This window comes from Sus scrofa, chromosome 4 (assembly GCF_000003025.6).
Source record: "Sus scrofa isolate TJ Tabasco breed Duroc chromosome 4, Sscrofa11.1, whole genome shotgun sequence".
NCBI lineage: Eukaryota > Metazoa > Chordata > Mammalia > Artiodactyla > Suidae > Sus > Sus scrofa.
Genome location: NC_010446.5, coordinates 92464478 through 92483295, shown reverse-complemented (window position 1 = coordinate 92483295; position 18818 = coordinate 92464478). Strand labels below are relative to the sequence as shown.

General features: G+C 40.5%; 1 protein-coding gene across 8 annotated transcripts in view; it reads right to left on the bottom strand.

Annotated features, from left to right (window-relative positions):
• Positions 1 to 18818, bottom strand: part of LOC100158069 (Fc receptor-like protein 3) — a 45259-nt gene that overhangs the window by 22707 nt on the left and 3734 nt on the right. For 2 of the 8 annotated variants that reach the window (XM_021089611.1, XM_013996918.2), the window contains exons 2-8: positions 15551 to 15571; positions 14672 to 14819; positions 14260 to 14502; positions 13391 to 13645; positions 12879 to 13163; positions 11651 to 11938; positions 10482 to 10757 (exon numbers count right to left, since the gene is read on the bottom strand). In XM_021089611.1, coding sequence (XP_020945270.1) covers positions 10482 to 10757; positions 11651 to 11938; positions 12879 to 13163; positions 13391 to 13645; positions 14260 to 14502; positions 14672 to 14696 — 1372 coding nt within the window. In that variant the 5' untranslated portion in view covers positions 14697 to 14819; positions 15551 to 15571. The remainder of the gene's footprint in view (positions 1 to 10481; positions 10758 to 11650; positions 11939 to 12878; positions 13164 to 13390; positions 13646 to 14259; positions 14503 to 14671; positions 14820 to 15550; positions 15572 to 18818) is intronic. The other 6 variants (XM_021089610.1, XM_021089609.1, XM_021089612.1 and 3 more) reach the window with 5 other exon arrangements.

Below are 18818 nucleotides of genomic sequence, written 5' to 3'. Positions count from 1 at the left end.
TCTCAAGAATTGATCACATACTGGGGCACAAAGCTAACCTCAACAAATTTAAGAATATAGAAATTATGTCAAGTTTCTTCTCTGACCACAATGGCATGAAACTAGAAATCAACCACAGGAAAAGAAATGAGAAAAAAACAACTACATGGAGACTAAACAACATGCGACTAAAAAACTAATGAGGAAATCAAGAAGGAAATTAAAAAATACCTTGAGACAAATGATAACGAAGACACAACCTCTCAAAATTTATGGGATGCCGCAAAAGCAGTGCTCAGAGGGAAACTGATAGCAATACAGGCCTTCCTCAAAAACGAAGAAAAATGTCAAATCGACAACTTAACCCACCACCTAAATGAAACAAAATCTAAAGTCAGCAGAAAGAAGGGAATTCATAAAGACCAGAGAGGAAAAAAATAAAATAGAGATTAAAAAACAATAGAAAAAATCAATAAAACCAAGAGCTGGTTCTTTGAACAGGTAAGCAAAATTGGCAAACCTCTGGCTAGACTCAACAAGAAGAGGAGAGAAAAAACCCAAACAAACAAAATAAGAAATGCAAAAGGAGAAGTCACAACGGATACTATGGAAATACAAAAAACCATAAGAGAATACTATGAACAATTGTATGCTAACAAATTTGACAACCTAGAAGAAATGGACAACTTTCTAGAGACTTACAGCCTGCCAAAACTGAATCAAGAAGAAATAGATCAACTGAACAGACCGATCACTAGAAATGAAATTGAATATGTCATAAAAACAGTCCCTACAAGGAAAGTCCAGGACCAGATGGCTTCACAGGTGAATTCTACCAAACATACAAAGAGGAAATTATACCCATCCTCCTTAAAATTTTTCAAAAGGTTGAAGAAGAAGGAACACTCCCAATGACATTCTATGATGCCATCATCACCCTAATTCCAAAACCAGACAAAAATACCACCAAAAAAGAAAACTATAGGCCAGTATCTTTTTTTTTTTTTTTTTTTTTTTTTTTTTGTCTTTTTGCTATTTCTTGGGCCACTCCCACGACATATGGAGGTTCCCAGGCTAGGGGTCGAATCGGAGCTGTAGCCACCGGCCTACGCCAGAGCCACAGCAACGCGGGATCCGAGCCGCGTCTGCAACCTACACCACAGCTCACGGCAACGCCAGATCGTTAACCCACTGAGCAAGGGCAGGGACCGAACCCGCAACCTCATGGTTCCTAGTCGGATTCGTTAACCACTGCGCCACGACGGGAACTCCAAGGCCAGTATCTTTGATGAACATAGACGCAAAAATTCTCAACAAAATTTTAGCCAACTGAATCCAACAGCATACCACAACCAGGTGGGATTTATCCCAGGTTCACAAGGATGGTTCAACATGCATAAATCAGTCAACGTCATACACCACATGAACAAAAGAAAAGTCAAAAACCACATGATCATCTCAATGATGCAGAAAAGGCATTTCACAAAGTCCAACATCCCTTCATGATCAAAACTCTTATCAAAGTGGATATAGAGGGAACATAACTTAACATAATAAAAGCCATTTATGAGAAAAACCACAGCAAATATAATACTCAATGGAGAAAAGCTGAAAGCCTTCCCGCTAAAGTCTGGAACAAGACAAGAATGCCCATCATCACCACTGTTATTCAGCATAGTATTGGAAGTCCTAGCCACAGCAATCAGAAAAACAGAAGAAATAAAAGGCATCCAAATAGGAAGAGAAGAAGTAAAACTGTCACTGTATGCAGATGACATGATACTATATATAGAAAACCCCAAGGACTCAACTCAAAAACTACTTGAACTGATCAACAAATTCAGCAAAGTCACAGGATATAAGATTAATATTCAGAAATCAGTCACATTTCTATATACTAACAATGAAATATTAGAAAATAAATACAAAAATACAATACCTTTTAAAATTGCACCCCCAAAAATCAAATACCTGGGAATACACATGACCAAGGAGGTAAAGGACCTATATGCTGAGAACTATAAAACATTAATCAAGGAAATTAAAGATGTTAAGAAATGGAGAGATATTCCATGTACCTGGGTTGGAAAAATTAATGTTGTAAAAATGGCCTTACTACCCAAAGCAATCTACAGATTCAATGCAATCCCTATCAAATTACCCAGGACATTTTTCACAGAACTAGAACAAACAATCCAAAAATTTATATGGAACCACAAAAGACCCAGAATTGCTAAAGCAATTCTGAGGAACAAAAACCAAGCAGGAGGCATTGCTCTTCCAGACTTCAGGCAATATTACAAAGCCACAGTCATCAAGACATTGTGGTACTGGTACCAAAACATACATACAGACCAGTGGAACAAAATAGAGAACCCAGAAATAAACCCAGACACCAATGGTCAATTAATCTTTGACAAAGAAGGCAAGAACATAAAATGGCAAAAAGACAGTCTTTTCAGCAAGAATTGCTGGGAAACCTGGACAGCTGCAGGCAAATCAATGAAACTAGAACACACCCTCACACCATGCACAAAAATAAACTCAAAATGGCTTAAAGACTTAAATAGAGGACAAGACACCATAAAAATCCTGGAAGAGAACATAGGCAAAACATTTTCTGACATCAGCTTTACAACTGTTTTCTCAGGTCAGTCTCCCAAAGCAACAGAAATAAAAACAAAAATAAACCAATGGGACCTAATCATACTGACAAGTTTTGCACAGCAAATGAAACCAAAAAGAAAACAAAAAGACAACTTACAGAAGGGGAGAAAATAGTGTCAAATGATGCAACTGACAAGGGCTTAATCTCTAAAATATACAAACAACTTACACAACTCAACAGCAAAAAAGCCAACAACCCAATTGAAAAACGGGCAAAAGACCTGAATAGACATTTCTCCAAGGAAGATAAACAGATGGCCAACAAGCACATGAAAAAAAATGCTCAATGTCACTGATTATTAGAGAAATGTAAATCAAAACTACCATGAGATACCACCTCACGCCAGTCAGAATGGCCATCATTAATAAGTCCACAAATAACAAATGCTGGAGGGGATGTGGAGAAAAGGGAACCCTTCTGCACTGTTGATGGGAATGTAAGCTGGTACAGCCACTATGGAGAACACTATGGAGAACAGTATGGAGGTGCCTTAGAAATCTATACATAGAACTACCATATGATCCAGCAATCCCACACTTGGGCATATATCTGGACAAAACTTTCCTTGAAAAAGACACATGTACCCGCATGTTCATTGCAGCACTATTGGCAATAGCCAAGACATGGAAACAACCCAAATGTCCATCAACAGATGATTGGATTAGGAAGATGTGGTTATATATACACAATGGAATACTACTTAGCCATAAAAAAGAACAATCTAATGCCATTTGCAGCAACATGGATGGAACTAGAGACTCTCATATTCAGTGAAGTAAGAAAGAGAAAGACAAATACCATATGATATCAGTTATATCTGGAATCTAATATACGGCACAAATGAACTTTTCCACAGAAAAGAAAATCATGGACTTGGAGAATAGACTTGTGGTTGCCAAGGGGGAGGGGGAGGAAGTGGAACGGATGGGGTGCATGGGATTAACAGATACAAACTATTGCTCTTGAAATGAATTAGCAATGAAATCCTGCTGTGTAGCACTGGAAACTATGTCTGGTCACTTATGACGGAGCATGATAATGTGAAAAAAAAATAATGTATACAGGTATGTGTAACTGGGTCACCATGATGTACAGTAGAAAATTGACAGAACACTGTAAACCAGCTATAATGGAAAAAAATAAAAATCATAAAAATGATAGTATTCTCCAAGAACTATCTGACTCTTTTAAGAAAGGCAACATTAAGGTAATGGGTATCCCAGGAGAAGACAGGGAGAAGTGAGCAGAGACTATATTTAAATAAGTAAAAATAGCTATGGACTACCCAAACCTGGGGAAGAAGCTAGATATACATGTCCACAAAGCTAAGATAACACCTAACTACCTCAATGCAAAAAGACATATTGTAATTGTCAAAAGTCAATTCCAGGAGTTCCTGTTGAGGTTCAATGGAAATAAATTTGACTACTATCAATGAGGACATGAGTCTGATCCCTGGCCTTACTTGGTGGGTCAGGAATCTGGTGTTTCTGTGAGCTGTGGTGAAGGCCACAGATGTAGCTCAGAGCCCGCATTGCTGTGGCTGTGGCATAGGCTGGCAGCTGTAGCTCCAAGTAGACCCCTAGCCTGAGAACTTACATATGCTGTGGGTGTGGCCCTAAAAAGGAAAAAATTAAAAATTAAAATTAATCAATGCCAAAGGATTTTAAGGCAGCCAGGGCAATAAAGGATGGTAACCTCCCAAAAAATCCCTGTGAGGCTATCATCAAGTTTCTCAGCAGAAACTCTGCAGGCCAAGAGGGAATGGAATGACATTCTCAAAATACTGAAAGATAGAAAGTGTCACCCAAGAATACTTTATCCAGCAAAGTTATCATTCCTATATGAAAGACAAACAAAGGCCTTCCCAGACAAATGAAGGCTGAGGGAATTCATCAATACAGTTCTGCTTACAGGGAATGCTGAGAGAAGTTTCTCTACTAGAAACAAAAAGGCAAAAGTACACAAAACTTTCAGGAAAGTGATAAATAGACAATCAGAAAATTGCAACTCTTTATCAGAACAGGTTTTAAACAGTTTGTTATAGCATAAAGGTAAAAGGGGGAAGCAGAAAAAGAACTATAGCTACTTCAATCTGGCAACAAATTTATAATATAGAAAGAGATAATTTGAGGGAGTTCCCACTGTGGCACAGTGGGTTAAGGATCTGGCGTTGTCTCTGGTAGCCCCAGTTTGAATATCAGCCAGGCGCATTGGCTAAGGATCCAATGTTGCCACAGCTGTGTCATAGGTCAAAGCTGTGACTGGGATTTGATTGCTGGCCCAGGAACTTCCATATGCCGCCAGTGCCACCATTTAAAAAAAAGAAAAGAAAAGAAAGATGATTTGAGACAAGAAAAACATAAAAGGAGAAGCAGAAAAGGATGGAACCTATATAGGTAAATGAAGATAAGATGCTATCAGCAGAAAGAAAGGACTATTTTACTAGGAGTTGTTTTATGCAAACCTTGGGGGTAAATATAAAATATAAACCTAGAGCAGAGACACAAAACATTTTTTAGGAGAGGAAACTGAGAAAAATATCAGAAAATTCACAAAACCAAAATGGCAGGCAGAAATGCAAGGAAAAAAATCCCATGGAGATACGAAGCAACTGACAATGAAAGATAAAATGGCAGTACTAAGTGCTCATTTATCAATAATAGTCTTAAATGTAAATGGATTGAATTCACCAATCAAAATACATACAGTGGCTGGATGAAGTAAAAAATAAGGCCTGACTATATCCTGCATCCAAGAGATTCACATCACCTCTAAAGACCAACGTAGGCTCAAACTAAAAGGACAGAAGATGATACTCTAGGCATATGGCAGCCAAAAGAAAGTGGATACCCTTGCTCATATCAGACAAAATATACCTCAAGCCAAAAAAGATAACAAGAGACAAAAATAGACATTATATAGTGATAAAAGGGGACAATTCATCAAGAAGACATTAACAGTGATAAATACATATGCATGTAACATTGGAGCACCAAAATATACAAAGCAATTCTTAAGGGACCTAAAGAAAGAAATTGACAATACCACAAAAATAGTAGGGGACTAACACCCACTTACATTAATGGATAGATCATTCAGATAGAAAGTCAACAAGGAAACAGCAGTAGATAACATGATTTTATATACAGAAAACCCTAAAGACTCCACAAAAAACTAGTAGAAATAATAGACGACTATTATATTATAATAAAGTTGTAGGGTGAAAAACTAATATACAAAAATCTCTTGTGTTTCTATGAACTAAAAACAAACCAGCAGAAAATAAATTAAGAAAACAATGCCACTTACAATTGCAACAGAAAGAATAAAATACCTAGGAATAAATTTAATCAAGGTGAAAGGCCTGCACATTGAAAATGATAAAAACTTTGTGAAAGAAATTAAAGAAGAAACAAGAAATGGAAAGATATTTCATGATCATGGGTTGGAAGAATTTACATAGTTTAAATGTCCATATCACCTAAAGTAATTTATAATTCAATGCACTCCCTATCAAAATCCAGGACATTTTTCACATAAATAGAACAAAAAATTCTAAAATTTATGTGGAACTACCAAAAAAAAATTAGCCAATGCAATCCTGAGAAAAAAGAACAAAACTGAAGGCATCATATGCCCCAATTTTAAATTATATCACAGAGCTAAAATAATCAGAATGTCATGGTATTGGCAGAAAAACAGACATATAGATAAATGGAACAGAATTGAGAGCCCAAAAATAAACCCACACATATCTGGACAATTTATTTATGACAAAGGATCAAAGGATATACAATGAAGAAAGGATAGCTTCTTGAATAAATGGTGTTGGGAAACCACCACATACAAGAAAGAAAGAAAGAAAGAAAGAAAGAGGGAGGGAGGGAAGGAAGGTAGAGGAAGAGGGAGAGAAAGAGAAATAAAGAAGGAAATGAAATCATTATCTCATACTGTACACAAAATTAACTCAAAAATTAACTCAAAATGGGAAGTTCAAGTTGTGGTTCCGCGGTTTGTGAACCTGATTAGCATCCCTGAGGATGCAGGTTCGATATCTAGCCTCACTCAGTGGGTTAAGGATCCTGTGTTTCTGTGGCTGCTGTGTAGGCCAGAGGCTACAGTTCCAATTGGACCCCTAGCCTGGGAACCTCCATATGCCACAGGTGTGGCCCTAAAGAAGATAAAAAGACTCAAAAAAATTAACTCAGAATGGATTAACTGAAACCATAAAATTCCTAGGAAAAAACATAGTAAGCACAATGAACAAATGGGACTACAGCAAACTTAAGAGCTTGTCCTCAGCAAAGGAAACATTCAACAAACCAAAACCAAATGGGAGAAGATATTTTCAAATCATATATCCAATAAGGGGTTATTGTCCAAAATATATAAATAATTCATACAACTCAACAACAAAAACAAACAGCTCAATTAAAAAATGGTCAGATGGAGTTCCTATCATGGCGCAGCAGTTAACAAATCCAACTAGGAACCATGAGGTTGTGGGTTCGATCCCTAGCCTTGCTCAGTGGGTTAGGGATCCGTCGTTGCCGTGAAATGTGGTGTAGGTTGCAGATACGTGGCTGTGGCTGGGGCATAGGCTGGCGGCCACAGCTCCATCTGATTGGACCCCTAGCCTGGGAACCTCCATATGCTGCGGGAGCGGCCCTAGAAAAGGCAAAAAGACAAAAAGAAATGGTCAGAGGAGCTGAAAAGATATTTTTTTTCAAAGAAGATATCCAGATGGCCAATAGGCACTTGAAAAGATGTTCAACATTGTCAGTTATTAAGAAGATGCAAATCAAAACCACAATGAAATACTACCTCATATATGTTAGATTGGCTATTACCAAAAAGACAAGAAATAACAAGTGCTGGCAAGGATATAGAGAAAAGAGAACCCTCATACAGCATTGGCTGGAATGTAAATTGGCATAGCCACTATGGAAAACAGTATGGAGATTCCTGGAAAAATTAAGAATAGATCTATTACATGACCTAGCTTTCCCACTTCAGAGTGTTTATCCAAGAAATACAGAAACTCTAATTTGAAAAGATACATGTGCCTCTGTGTTCATCCTGGTGTTATTTACAATAGTCAAATGTGGAAACATGGAGTTCCCATCATGGTGCAGTGGAAACAAATCCAACTAGGAACCATGAGGTTGCAGGTATGATCCCTGGTCTCGCTCAGTAGGTTATGGATCTGGCATTGTTGTGAGCTGTGGTGTAGGTCGAAGACACAGCTCGGATCCTCTGTTACTGTGGCTGTGGTGTAGGTCAGAAGCTGTAGCTCCAATTCGACCCCTAGCCTGGGAACCTCCATATGCCACAGGTGTGGCCTTAAAAAGACAAAAAAAAAAAAATGGAAACAACCTAAGTGTCCATCAATGAATGAATGAATAAGAAAGATACACATACACACAAACACAGAATGGAATGCTACAATGCCATAAAAAAGATGGAATCTAGCCATTTGTGACAACATAGGTGGACTTGGAGGATATTATGCTAAGTAACATATATCAGACGCAGAAAGACAAATATAGTATTCTTTTAACCACATGTAAAACAAAGAAACAAAAAGCAAAATAATGAAAAAACTAAACCAAACAAAAACAGAAACAGCAAACATAGCTGAGGTTACCCAAAGGGAAGAGGTGTTGAGGGGAGGGAAAAAATGATGGTAGAAGGAACCAACTGTATAGTGATCAATGGGAACCAAATTTTTGGTGGTGAGCACACTATAGGGTATACAGAAGTAGAAATACAATGCTGTACACATAAAAGGTATATAATGTGATAAATCAATGTCACCTCAATAAAACACAAATTAAAATTTAAAAAGAATGATAAAATCCATAAGTAAATAAGCAGAGATAAATATAAAGATTGTCCATGTGTATGTCTATGAAGAGAGATCTTTATTCCATTTTTGGTATTTTAAAAATTAAGTGTATTTATTTGTTTATTGGTGATCAGTGGCTATCAGGAGTGCAATGGTTAGTCAAACACTAAAATAAAGGACCTTTCAACAGTACTCATATCACTACCACTTTCTAAATAAAGTTACGGTAGGAAAATAAAATTTTGTAGGATAGCTATTCAAAATATTTACATTTCTGTGTGGTCTTATTACCAGAAAATGTCAATATGTCAGGTCTAAAAATTTATATCTGCACATTCAAAAAATCTGCAGAAGCAGAATGTAGGAACTAGTTCATACTTCTTCCAAAGCTTAAGTTCATTTGCAGTAAATTTAAATATGCAACATTTCCCCATTATTTTACAAGAACAACCGAAGGATATCAATACGAATAGAAATTACTAGCCAAATTTCAATGAAAATCTGTATAATTAATATATGGGGTTGAAAAATGACTATTACAGATGTTGTCCTTCCACTCAGATCTAGATGTGTTGATAAGATAGTTTCTGAAGTAGTAACAGCCCCGCAGAAACAAACTGGAGAGAGTCAAACTCATAACCATGCATCAAATAACTGTACACAAGACTAAATCAAAACTTTAAAATTAGAAAAAAGATTATATTCAAGTACTATTTCAGTCAAAGAGTCTAATAATTTTTAAATCATTTCATCCTTATTTAATTTCTCTTTCTGTGTTTGTATTACAAGATATACTTTAAGTTAGTAAAACAGTACATGTATATTATTAGTAAACAAATATTTAGGGTGCGTGTTTGATATTTTTCCTGAAAATGATGCAGTATCAGGAAAGTTTGTGCGTCCATAATTTACTTGGCTCAATTACTTTATAAGTGAGAAAAACAAGACAAGGCTAATAAAGAGATTTCTTCAAGGTCATACGAATAAATATTTTCCCATTTAAGACTAGAATCCCAGTTTCAGCACACTGTCTGTACTTCCCCCCACCCCTGACTCTAATAGCTTCCTAGGTCATAACCCAAGTTTGGCTCATAGGAAGAGTCATTATTAACCAAGATGTCATAAGGAGTCCAATAATTTCGAATATTTGGAGACCAAGAAGTCATGACATAAATCCAGAGACTGTAAGGGGCTTGAGTCACTGGGCGTTATTGCCATAGCTGTTTTATCCTGCCATCTCTTCCTATGTACAAGGGCTGTTTGCCCCATCCTACAAATGCTGGACACTTTGGAACAACCAGGGCTTAGACTAGGAGTCTCTCCGCAGTGAATGGGCACCTTGTTGACTGTCAACATGGGCTGGAAATGGGACATGAAAAATACACAGGTGCCTCCCGGTGAAGAAAAATTTTGTTTGGAGATACTGAAAACATCATATTAAATGACATCCCAGCAGTCAAGAGTCAGAAGACATTGGAACAAAGTGAGAAGACCAGAGAGGTTATTAGAATCTGAAGGCCACGGGAAAGCTCTATGGCTCTGATGGTGGTGGATGTCCACAGAGAGACACTTTGCCTGGTGAACCAGAGAGCCATGTAGAATTTAGGTCAGATGGGAGTAGGGGCAGAACATCTACAAAAGAAACAGCCTGCTCATTTGCTCTTAGATCAAGGAATTCAGAAATAAACCTTTCTAGACAGTGTTCATTTTTCAGAAATTGCTGAGCCATCATTTATCTGATAATTTGGAATGACTTTGTACCTCTACTAGAAAGACTAAGGAATGCATGACTCTAGAAGGCAGTGACAGAGGAATTGAAGGAATGGCTTAAGTTCCTGAACAGTTGGAAGAAAGAATCCTAGAACTTTCGGGTAAAGGCAAAACAAGTGGGGAGTCTGCTGGAATGTCACACCAGGAAAGAGCTCCACGGGGAAAGACAGACTCTGTTCTTGGTTGTTCCCACTGTGGGCACATCCTACTCACCTATAACACTGAGGGTCATTCTGTCACTGCGCTGAGCCCCCAGGCTATTGTCAGCCTCACAGGAGTAGTTTCCAGAATGTTCTTCAGTCAGAGAGAACGTGAAGGATGCTCTTCCAGAAGGAACTGTGCTGTTCCCCAGGGCGACATCCTCATGATAAAACTGGTACAGGATTGGGGGAGAGCCTCTCTGGGCCTCACAGTGAAGCTCCACCATGTCCCCCACCACAGCCTGGGGCCTGGGGGCCCTGAGGGTGAGGACAGGGCGAGACACTGGAACTGAGAGAGAAAAAAGATCTGTCAGAGAAGGACTAAGGCAGATTCATAATCCCACTCAAGATGCCTAAAAATAGATACATCTCTCTCTCTCTCTCTTTTTTTTTTTTTTTTTTTGTCTTTTCTAGGGCCGCTTCCCATGGCATATGGAGGTTTCCAGGCTAGGGGTCTAATCAGAGCTGTAGCCACCAGCCTACGCCACAGTCACAGCAACACAGGATCTGAGCCGCATCTGCAACCTACACCACAGCTCACAGCAATGCCGGATCCTTAACCCACTGAGAGAGACCAAGGATCGAACCCACAACCTCATGGTTCCTAGTTGGATTCGTTAATCACTGCGCCATGACGGAAACTCCTAGAAACAGATACATCTCTTGAACCATGAATAATCCTAGATAATTTTGTTCTCATCACAACAGTCCTTGCTGCAAGAAGTAAGATGTTGGAGTTCCCATTGTGGCTCAGTGGAAGCAAATCTGACTAGTATCATGAGGATGCAGGTTTGATCCCTGGCCTCGCTCAGTGGGTTAAATATCTGGTGTTGCCATGGCCTATTGTGTAGATCACAGATGCAGCTCAGATCCCGAGTTGTGTGGCTGTGGTATAGGCCAGCTGCTACAGCTCTGCTCAACCCTTAGCCTAGGAACCTCCATATGCCGCAGGATCTTAGCCATGTCTGTGGCCTACACCACAGCTCACGCCAACGACGGATCCTTAACCCAGTGAGCAAGGCCAGGGATCGAACCCACAACCTCATGCTTCCTAGTCAGATTTGTTAACCACTGAGCCATGACGGGAACTCCTCCTTTGCCTCTTTCTGAAGAGCCTCCTAGCTGCTAGAAAACCTAAAGCCTGGCTTGTGAACCAAGGTTGAACAGGAATCAGGAACTTACTTCTGAGTGTGACTGTAACCAGTTTACTGAGGATGGGACCATGAAGGTTGTCAGCTGCACAGTAGTATCTCCCAGCATCATGCTCCTTCACAGTGAGTATCTGCAGTTCTGCTGACAAGGAACGCTGGGTCCTTGTTCCCAGACTTCTGACAGTGCCCTCTCTGTGCCAGGAGAATGTGATATTCCCTGTACCCTTGGCTACTGAGCAAATAAGGAGCAGATTTCCTCCTTCAATCAGCTGCCCCTCAGGGGGCTGGATCTCTAGATTTACATCAGACACAGGGACTCCTGGGAGAACGCAAGGTGACACATGAAGGTTCTCGCGGCAGAAAGGAGAAGGCCAGTTCTACCACGAATAAGCCAGCAGCAGCAAGGGCAATAAGCAGGGGTCCAAAGTGGGCAATAGGGAATTAATTGTGTATATTATTGTAAAGGGAATAACAACCCCCCACCACCACACATGACAATTCCCATCCTTGATCTCCTTAAACCTAATGTTGACCACAGTCGCATTTTATCGGCATTTATCTCTACGGAATCTTTTTTTTTAGGGGTGCACCTGCAGCATATGGAAGTTCCCAGGCTAGGGGTCGAATTGGAGCTGCACCTGCTGGCCTACACCAAAGACACAGCAATGCCAGATCCGCATGGATACTAGTCGGGTTCTTAATCCAGTAAGCTACAATGGGAAACTCCTCTAAAGACTCTTTGATGCACCAGTGGACCACAAAATAAGAAAGAACCCTGACAATATGACTTCTGTCCTAAAATCCAACTCCCCTTCCTATTCTTCAAGACCCTTCTCCAGTCTCCCTCCATCTTCCCACATTCTTTTCCAATTAGTCCAATGCTCGTTTATCTCTCTCTTTAATTTCGAAGTATGTTTAAGTCAACAAATGGCAGCAGCATAGAGACTTATAAAGACTACGCGTGGTCATCTGTGCCTCCAGTTATCTGTTGACCCACAAGAGAACATATCCTATAAGGCTCTGTAACATATGCAGGGCTGGGGACCCAGTAATTGATCAATAACAGCTATTAACTGACTTAGATGGAAGAGAAGGTTCTAGGGACATTGAGCCCATGTTAAACCTGAAGAGAGAAGGATACCAGGACAGCTGAAATCTCCTCTCTGTTACGCTCACCGTCCCAGGGAGCAGGACCTGTCACTGTTCTGCTCTCCTCTCCCCAGCTCTGACCTTGGGAGAGCAGCTGCATAGATACTCACTCTGCACATGGATCTGGGATCTCAAGCTTCTTTTCCTGACAGCTGGAGTCACTGTCTCTGCCTGGCACCAGTAAGATCCTGAGGCTTCACTCAACATGGTGGGTAACCTGAGCTCTGGGGAGCTGCTCCAGCCTGACCCCAGGGCCTGGTTTTCTCTGAAGAAACAGAATTGAAGCTGAGTGTATGCCCTCTGTGGAGGGAGCCATGTGTCACATCTCAGGGTTACTGGTCTCCCCTCTATGGCCGGGGAGGGGTTGAATGTCAGCACAGGACGTGAAAACAGCTCTAGAGAGAAGAATACAGAGAGTTGCCAGGATAGTGAGGCTCAGAGCTCCTGGTAGGATGCACGTTTGCTCTCAGCACCAGCTATGGAACACAGGGACCCATGGTAGAACCATCTCCCACTGCCCTCCTGTGACTGGAGGCGTTTCATGAAATCTTCACTGATGAGCCCCTCCCTGGATCCCTACACACTGTTTCCCTGCTGAGCCCTGCAAGAGGAGAGCCATTACCTTGAACTTGAATCATTAGAGGTTTTGAATTTTCCTTCTTTGTTCCCCAGAAACTTTTTTTAGAAGCACTACAATGATATTTGCCATGATCCCTGGAGACTGAAGTTAGGGTGAAACTAGATTCATAATTACTACTAATTTTTCTTTCATTTTTGTAGAAAACCGTTTCGCTAGTGCTTTCTTCTCTCCTCGGGCATCTCAGAATTACATCATCTCCTTCAAAGATAGGGTATGGGGCCTGGAGGATCAGCCAGTCTGCAAAGAGTAGAGAAATATACTCAATGTATTCCCTGATGCTTCTTTCTTCAAACTCTCCTTTCTGCCCATGAAGAAAGATCGGCAATCCTATACAAAGCTACAAATGTCCTTCATCAACATTTCCACATGGTCACAATACTTGGGTCTCCCTTATCCTAAGATAATAAACTAATTACCAGAAAATGTCCTAAAGAAATCCCCAGACATTTTTTGGCCACACCCACAGCATGCAGAAGTTCCCCAGCCAGGGATCGAACCCACACCACAGCAGCAATTCAAGACAGCAGTGACAGCACCAGATCCTTAACCTGATGTGCCACCAGGAATTCCCCCCATACATATTGCTAAAAGAGGAATTTTATACCATACCTTTTTTCAGACCTGGATCCCTTTTGCCTGATAACTTCTGACTCACTGATACCCTCTGGACCAAGAAGATGGACCACGAAGCTTCCTGTTCCTGCCCTATATTCTCATTTTCCCCACTGAGGTCCATACATCAAATATCCTCATGCCTGGTTATGACTCTGTCTAGGCTCCCTGTGGAAATCCAGCCCTTAGACATGATGCCCAGGAGTTTCATTTCAGAGATGCCCCTTTTCTTTCCTCACCAGATAAAAAATCCACATGTACAGGGTCACTGAAAGAAGATCTTTGGGTCTTGCAACTGTAATCTCCAGTCTGGTCTATTTGAATTGCTTCAGAGTTTTTATCCAACAATTTCTCATTATAGTACCAAGATATGTGTCCCTGGCTTGGAGAATAGGAATCTTTGCACGTGAGAGTCACTTTGTCTCCTTTGAAGTTTGTAGACCATGGAGGATTGAGGAGAAGAAAAGCTTTGGGAATTACTCCTGAAGAGAAAATGGAAAGATGAAGGCAGGTAAAGGTAAACAGGAGGTGGATGGTGTTTGCAGCTAGGTGTTTTTTCTGGACTGATTCCTATTAGGACCAGGGTGGGAAATGGAGAAGACACAACGTGGGAAAATGCCTGGGACAGAATCACTTCATTTTTTGCCTTGCCTGGAGGTGGACCAGAGGGCGTCATAGGGAACAGGTGTTAGCTTCCTGCTGCGGGCTCAGAAAAGTTGAAGAGATGTGATTTGTAGTTGGACTGTGAAGGCCTCTGAAGGTGGGCTGATCCTGAAATGCTTTCCCTGTATATACTTTCCTGTCAAGACAAAAGTGAGCATGGGGTATATATACCCTTCAGAAGCCATTTCCGAATTCTGAAAAACCAATTCCTACTTGGTCGTTAATACTTAATGGACAAGATTTTCTTTTCACTTCCAATTTTTTTAAAACCTTGCTTTACTTGAGATTCTATGGGCAAGGCAAATTTTTTTCTACTCTATCAGTTGAATACAATTAGTAATTGGGACAGGATACAAAAATTTTAAACAAAGAAGCATAGACTCCTTGAGTCTCCTTGTGTATATAATTGCAACTGACCAATGAGAACAGAAATTGAAACAATGCAATGACATGAGCTTCTTTTGGAGATGTGTAAAGATTTGGCTGTAGCATTCTTCCTCTGTGAGTGGGAGTTATTTCTCTATTTTTTGGTGGTGGCACCAGCTTGGACATACAGATGGAGGGGTCTTGGGGAGTAGAGGAGAGAGGATGGGGGTCGTCTCACTATCGGCCTCCTGCCTCCACCTTTCCCTCTGCCAGTGCTTCCCTCCCCTCTACACTGTGGCATTTGGTGATAGGGAAAGAACTGTAGACTGGAGAAATCAGAGAAGGGACTGCTCAGCCACCATAGCAACAGGTGTGACCTCAGAGTAGCAACACCACCGATGTCGACACATCACCACAGTCCTCATTTCTGGGAACAGGTAGTGTTGGCCAGGAGGACCCATGCCCAGAGACCAGGAGGAACAGAGAAAGGGGAAAACTGACCTGATTGATCTCTTCCAGGAGCTGTAAGGGAGCCAAAATTTAGAGATTAGCACAGAGAAATGCTTTTCAAACCTTTTTTTTTTATGGCAGCACCTGTGCAGTATGGAAGTTACCCAGGTTAGGGGTCAAATCATCAGAGCTGCAGCTGCCAGCCTACACCACAGCCACAGCAATGCCAGATCAGAGCTGTGTCTGCGACCTACACTACAGTTTACAGCAACTGGATCCTCAACCCACTGAGCGAGGCCAGGTATCAAACCCACATCTTCATGGTTATTAGTTGGTTTGTCACCACTGAGCCACAATGGGAACTCTTGCTTTCCAAACCTTTTCAATGAGACATTCTCTGAAAAGTGTTCCGACAACCCAGCCACAACCACTTCTTTGGTTTTTCCTTCCCCTTTCTTTGCCCCCATTCTTTGACACCCAGAACCGCCCCCTCCTTCAGCAAACAAACAAGTATAGCCGATAATACATTCTACAGACATGAATGTCTTGTATCCACAGCCCTGGCTCGGCTCTTTGCTGTTTCATGCGTGGCAGCTTCATTGTTCCTTCCCACCCTCTCTTCTCTAGCCTGAACTCAGCAGTGAAGAAATAGGGCAGAGCTTGGAGAAATGGTTTATCTCCCCTCATTTCTTGGGCATGGCTTCTTCTCTACTTGTTCAATCTCTGGTTAAATACTGGCTTAACATCTCAGGAAGGGGTCATGTTTCTTAGTTCATTGTCCCTCACTCAGGTAAATTTGGAAATAATAGTTTATCTGAGGGATGCAGAAGGGATTTGGCAGAAAGAAAAATTCAATCTTCCTATGAGATGGAAAAGAAATGGCTGAAGAACCAAGGATAATATACTTGACATGCTCTGTTGGCTGTATTGAGAGCCTTTTGGTTTTCCCAGAACCCAGCTCTGCTCATTTTTCTTCTCCTGTGTAAAGAAAAAAATGTTGTCTGCTGTTCTGTTCTACAAGGATTAAGCCATTGGCCGCTGCAGCTGCCCACAGACAGTGCCCTCTGAAGGGAATTCAGGATGGAGAAAAACAGGAAACATCCTGTGCCTTGGATTTACTGGCACCTAGATAGTTAAGAAGCATAACTAGGAGAAATTTTCAAATGACCCCATATTCTTGCATTTTCCCACATGGAGAAAAGCACTAAAATCGTTAAGATGTCTGTTCTTTGTGATTTGCAGTAACCTTTTGATCCTTGTCTATATATTTTTCCCAGTAAAAAAAAAAAAGTTCATATATATCCTGGATCCTCCCTTATCTTCTTTGGAGCAGTTCCTCAGAGCTATCTGAGATGCTGTCTCCTGGACTATAGTCCTCAGTAAGTCCCCAAATAAAACTTAATTCACAGTTTTCACATTGTGCATTTTTCTTTTGGTCACCAGTTTGGGTGACTGCAAAAGGACCCAGAGCAGATTTCACTCCTTCACCTGAACTCTATGAGGATGCACAGCTTGGGTAGCAGTGGGGCCTCTTGGGCCCATCTGTCCCCAGTGAGTTCAGACAAATTTGGACAAGTCTCTCCCCCCGATTCAGGAGCTATTAATTACATTTACTTAAGGGAACCAATAAAGTTACCTGAGCCCACACAGTATAAAGTGAAAACAGGGGGCTAATATTCAGGGACTAATAAAAGTAATAATAAAGTTTTTTTTGCCCCTAGGATAAATTTCTCTGTTTAACTTGTGCACTCCGAAAGCAGGCCTTTGTTGAATACCTTGTGCAAGTTTTAAAGGCAAGATAAACTGAACCCTAAAGTTCTAGAACATAGAACTCTTTTTTGCGTATGTGCTATTTTAGGGCCACATTCGAGGCATATGGAAGTTTCCGGGCTAGGGGTCGAATCAGAGCTGTAGACGCCAGCCTACAGCACAGCTACAGCAATGTAGGATCCGAGCAGCATCTGCCACCTATGCCACAGCTCATGGCAATGCCAGATCCTTAACCCACTGAGCGAGGCCAGGGATGGAACCTTCGTCCTCATGGATACCAGTCAGATTCCCTTCTGCTGAACCATGACGGGAACTCCAAAACTAAATTTATAAATAGTTCTATTTAATTGATTTTAAGTGCTTACAAATTAAATATTTTTAAATGTAGTAGAAACTAACCGAAGTGAATTTCAAGTTCATGTGATCCGGGAAATAGTCAGTATTAAGTTAATATTCGGTGTTAAAGTTCAAGTTTGTTGGTCTAATATAGATGTCTTACTTTTACTACACCTAAGTTTACTAAGATTCAAATAAAGTTATATTATCTCTGTGATAAAATTTATCAGGGAGAAAAATAGCTTGGGATGGTGATTGACTTTGTCTCATGTCTCATAAAATTTTCATGGATAATCCCAATATAATTGTTAAGAACAAATGAATTAAGTAGATGTAAATGGGGTAAGAGCTTTTAGGTGAACTTTTAAAGACTAATCATGTTTTATGGTGTATCTACTTAAAAATAGTTTCTCCAGATCTTTGGTAACTTGAAACTTTAGAATTTTTCTAAATTAAATGATGGAAATTTATTAAACGTTTAGATAATGTCCACATAAAATCAGATACTGAAACATTAATTACTGAACATAGACTTCATTTTACAGAGAAACTAAAACTATTTGGGACTATTAATAAAAAATGTTTGGTGCCATAATAAAAAATTCTTTTTCAAAAGCACATATTTTTAGATGTTCCTGTCATGGCGCAGTGGAAATGAATCTGACTAGGAAACATGAAGTTGTGGGTTTGATCCCTAGCCTTGCTCAGTGGGTTGGGGATCTGGCATTGCCGTGAGCTGTGGTGTAGGTTGCAGACATGGCTCAGATCTGGCATTCCTGTGGCTGTGGTGTAGACCGGCAGCTACAGCTCTGATCAGACCCCTAGCATAGGAACCTCCATATGCCGTGAGTGTGGCCCTAAAAAGACAAATAAAAAATAAAAATAAAAAGCACATATTTTTAAAAATCATAAATATGTATAAGTGTGCCAATCTACAGAATGCTAATGTAAAACACAGTTCGTAATTGCTTACTTCTTAGTTTTCACTAGGAATTAAGTTTTTTTTTAAAGTTAAGAATTTGGATTTCCTGTTGTGGTTCAGCAGGTTAAGAATGCAACATAGTGTCCATGAAGATGTGGGTTCAATCCCTGGCCTCGCTGGATGAGTTAAGGATCCAACATTGCTGTGGCTGTGGTGTAGGTTGCAGATGCAGCCCCAATCTGACCCTTAGCCCAGGAAGGTGTATGCTGCAGGTGCGGCAGAAAGAAAAAA